Source organism: Colossoma macropomum, unplaced genomic scaffold (assembly GCF_904425465.1).
Source record: "Colossoma macropomum unplaced genomic scaffold, Colossoma_macropomum, whole genome shotgun sequence".
Classification (NCBI taxonomy): Eukaryota; Metazoa; Chordata; class Actinopteri; order Characiformes; family Serrasalmidae; genus Colossoma; species Colossoma macropomum.
In genome coordinates, this window is record NW_023494795.1 from 42,891,507 (window position 1) to 42,893,824 (window position 2,318).

The following is a 2,318-nucleotide window of genomic DNA, read 5'->3' on the forward strand; positions in this document are numbered from 1 at the left end:
ATGATAGCATCAGTGAAATGCTCTTTTGAATGAGCAGGCAGAATTCCCACAGACATACTCCAAAATCTTGTGGAAAGTTATCCTGAATATTGCAGTTGTCACTGAAATACTTTGAATAGATGTGATCAGGCAGTGTCTACTTTCTGTTTCTAGTGTAATGTTATATTGCTCATTTCATTTGAATGAAAATTGTTATGTAATAATATCAATTTAACAGGTTGTAATCTGTTTGTGTGAAGATAAAGTGTATAAAGTAAATTTAACTGAAATATACAACTGAAAAACATTTGGCAAATTATGTTGCCTTGCTAGACATACTGAAGACACACCCACACCAGGGCCAGTTTAGTACCTTTTCTTTTAGAGAATGTACAGTACATGTAGACAGCTTTATTCCGGTTCAGTTGATAGGTCTACCCAGGGCTGTTTCTGGAATAACAGTCGCTTAGGGCCCCTGAGCCACCAGGGGGCCACAATTGTTTTATTTAACATTGTTAAAAAAAAGCACAGTGAGTGATCAAAATTGGTTAACTATTAACTATTTTGGCTGGTGTTACTGAATGTTGCAGTTGTCACTGAAAGTCGACTTGCTGTTTCTAGTGTAATAACGTTGTAATGCGCATACATGTTAAATTTATGTACAATTCCTTTCCTATTTCCTATTTTCTTGGCTTAGTTATATTTCCAGAGTGCAGTAATGAGAGTTGGAAAGTTTTTATGTAATAATATCAGTTTAACAGCTTATATTCTGTATGTATCAACTTAGTTTGATTTGTATTTGGTAACTACCACATAGACTATCAAGGGATCAGGAAATAGGAGTGATTTAGCAGAAGGGCGTTCCTGATGCAGGTCTATCAGCTTATAAATGAAAGTTGCTCTTTTGTCAGAGCTGGCTTTACCCCCCCCCTGTACAAGCATTGGTAAGGCTGGCTACGGAAGTCATTAAACATAGATGGAAAAAAAAGATAAACTACTGTAATATTGTGCTTGTTTTTAATCTATGCTTAATCATTTCAGGGTTACCTAGCATTCATATACTATTCATGCATGATAAGCTTTTTACTATTTTTAATGTATCTCAAACTATTGAGAAATACCTCTGAAATGATAGTTTTATTCTTTCATGCAATTTGAAGTGAATCCTTTTCAGGAATGTTAAATTATTTACTGCCATGAATAATTAATTTAGAAAGCACTTCTTAAGTACTTGTTAAAGGCATATTTCTTTACAGATAAAGGAAAATAAGCATAATGGACATGAGCATAAGTCAAAATTTGAGCATAAGAAACATTTCTTTTTGTTATGAACATCATCCTAACTCCTGTCAGAAGTTCATCTATCCACTGGCCATGCGTGTTATTATATATTTTGTCCTTAGTGTCATGGTACTTCTCACATTATTTGGAAATCTTCTGGTGATCATATCCATAACTCATTTCAAGCAGCTACACACCCCAACTAACTACCTCACTCTCTCTCTGGCTGTACTTGACCTGCTTGTAGGATTGGTTGTAATGCCTGCCAGCATGATACGCTCTGTGGAGACTTGCTGGTATTTGGGGAGTATATTCTGCAAAATACACAGCAGCTTTGCCATTATACTGTGCACTGCATCTTTGTTAAATCTTGTATTCATCTCTGTTGAGCGATATTATGCAGTCTGCCACCCCCTGCAGTACCACAGTAAAATGACTCCTCTTACTACTTTATGTATGATTGCCGTCTGTTGGGGTCTTGCTATTGTTGATGGAATTATATATCCAGAGTTAAATGACACAGGTGCAGAAGCTTACAGTGATGTTTTATGTGAGGGAGCCTGTGTGGTGGTTATAGGATTCATGACAAGTTTAATAATTACTGTGACCTTGTTGTACATACCTACCATTATCATGCTCAGCATATATGTGAAAATATATCTTGTTGCACGGAGGCAATCACGATTAGTCCGCAATACTCTCTCTCATGTAAATAAATCCAGAGGGCAGCCCTCTGTTAATAAGACAGATAGTAAAGCAACTAAAACATTAGCCATTGTCACAGGAGGTTTTCTGTCATTTTGGGCACCATTTTCTATCTATAATCTCATTGTGACATTTTTTGGTTTAAGTGGTTCACCACAACTGTTTGATTTGCTTTGTTGGGTTGCTTTGTCAAATTCAGCTTGTAATCCTATTATATATGCATTGGTCTACAAGTGGTTTAGAAAAGCACTCAAAGTTATTTTATTAGGTGAAATATTTAGGAAAAACTCTTCCAGAATACAGCTGTGTTCAGAGTAGTATGATGAAATAAAGCCCTATACACAAAAAATACA

General features: G+C 35.8%; 1 protein-coding gene across 1 annotated transcript; it reads left to right on the top strand.

The window, feature by feature from the left end:
* Window positions 1-1,254: 1,254 nt before the first annotated feature.
* On the top strand, window positions 1,255-2,283 carry LOC118815155 (trace amine-associated receptor 1-like). Its single transcript, XM_036581079.1, has one exon. The coding sequence runs from the start codon at window positions 1,255-1,257 to the stop codon at window positions 2,281-2,283; it is 1,029 nt and encodes a 342-aa protein (XP_036436972.1).
* Window positions 2,284-2,318: the final 35 nt, after the last annotated feature.

What these genes read in the sequence shown, in the direction of transcription:
- LOC118815155 (XM_036581079.1), top strand. Translation starts at nt 1,255, where the DNA reads ATGGACATGAGCATAAGTCAAAATTTGAGCATAAGAAACATTTCTTTT.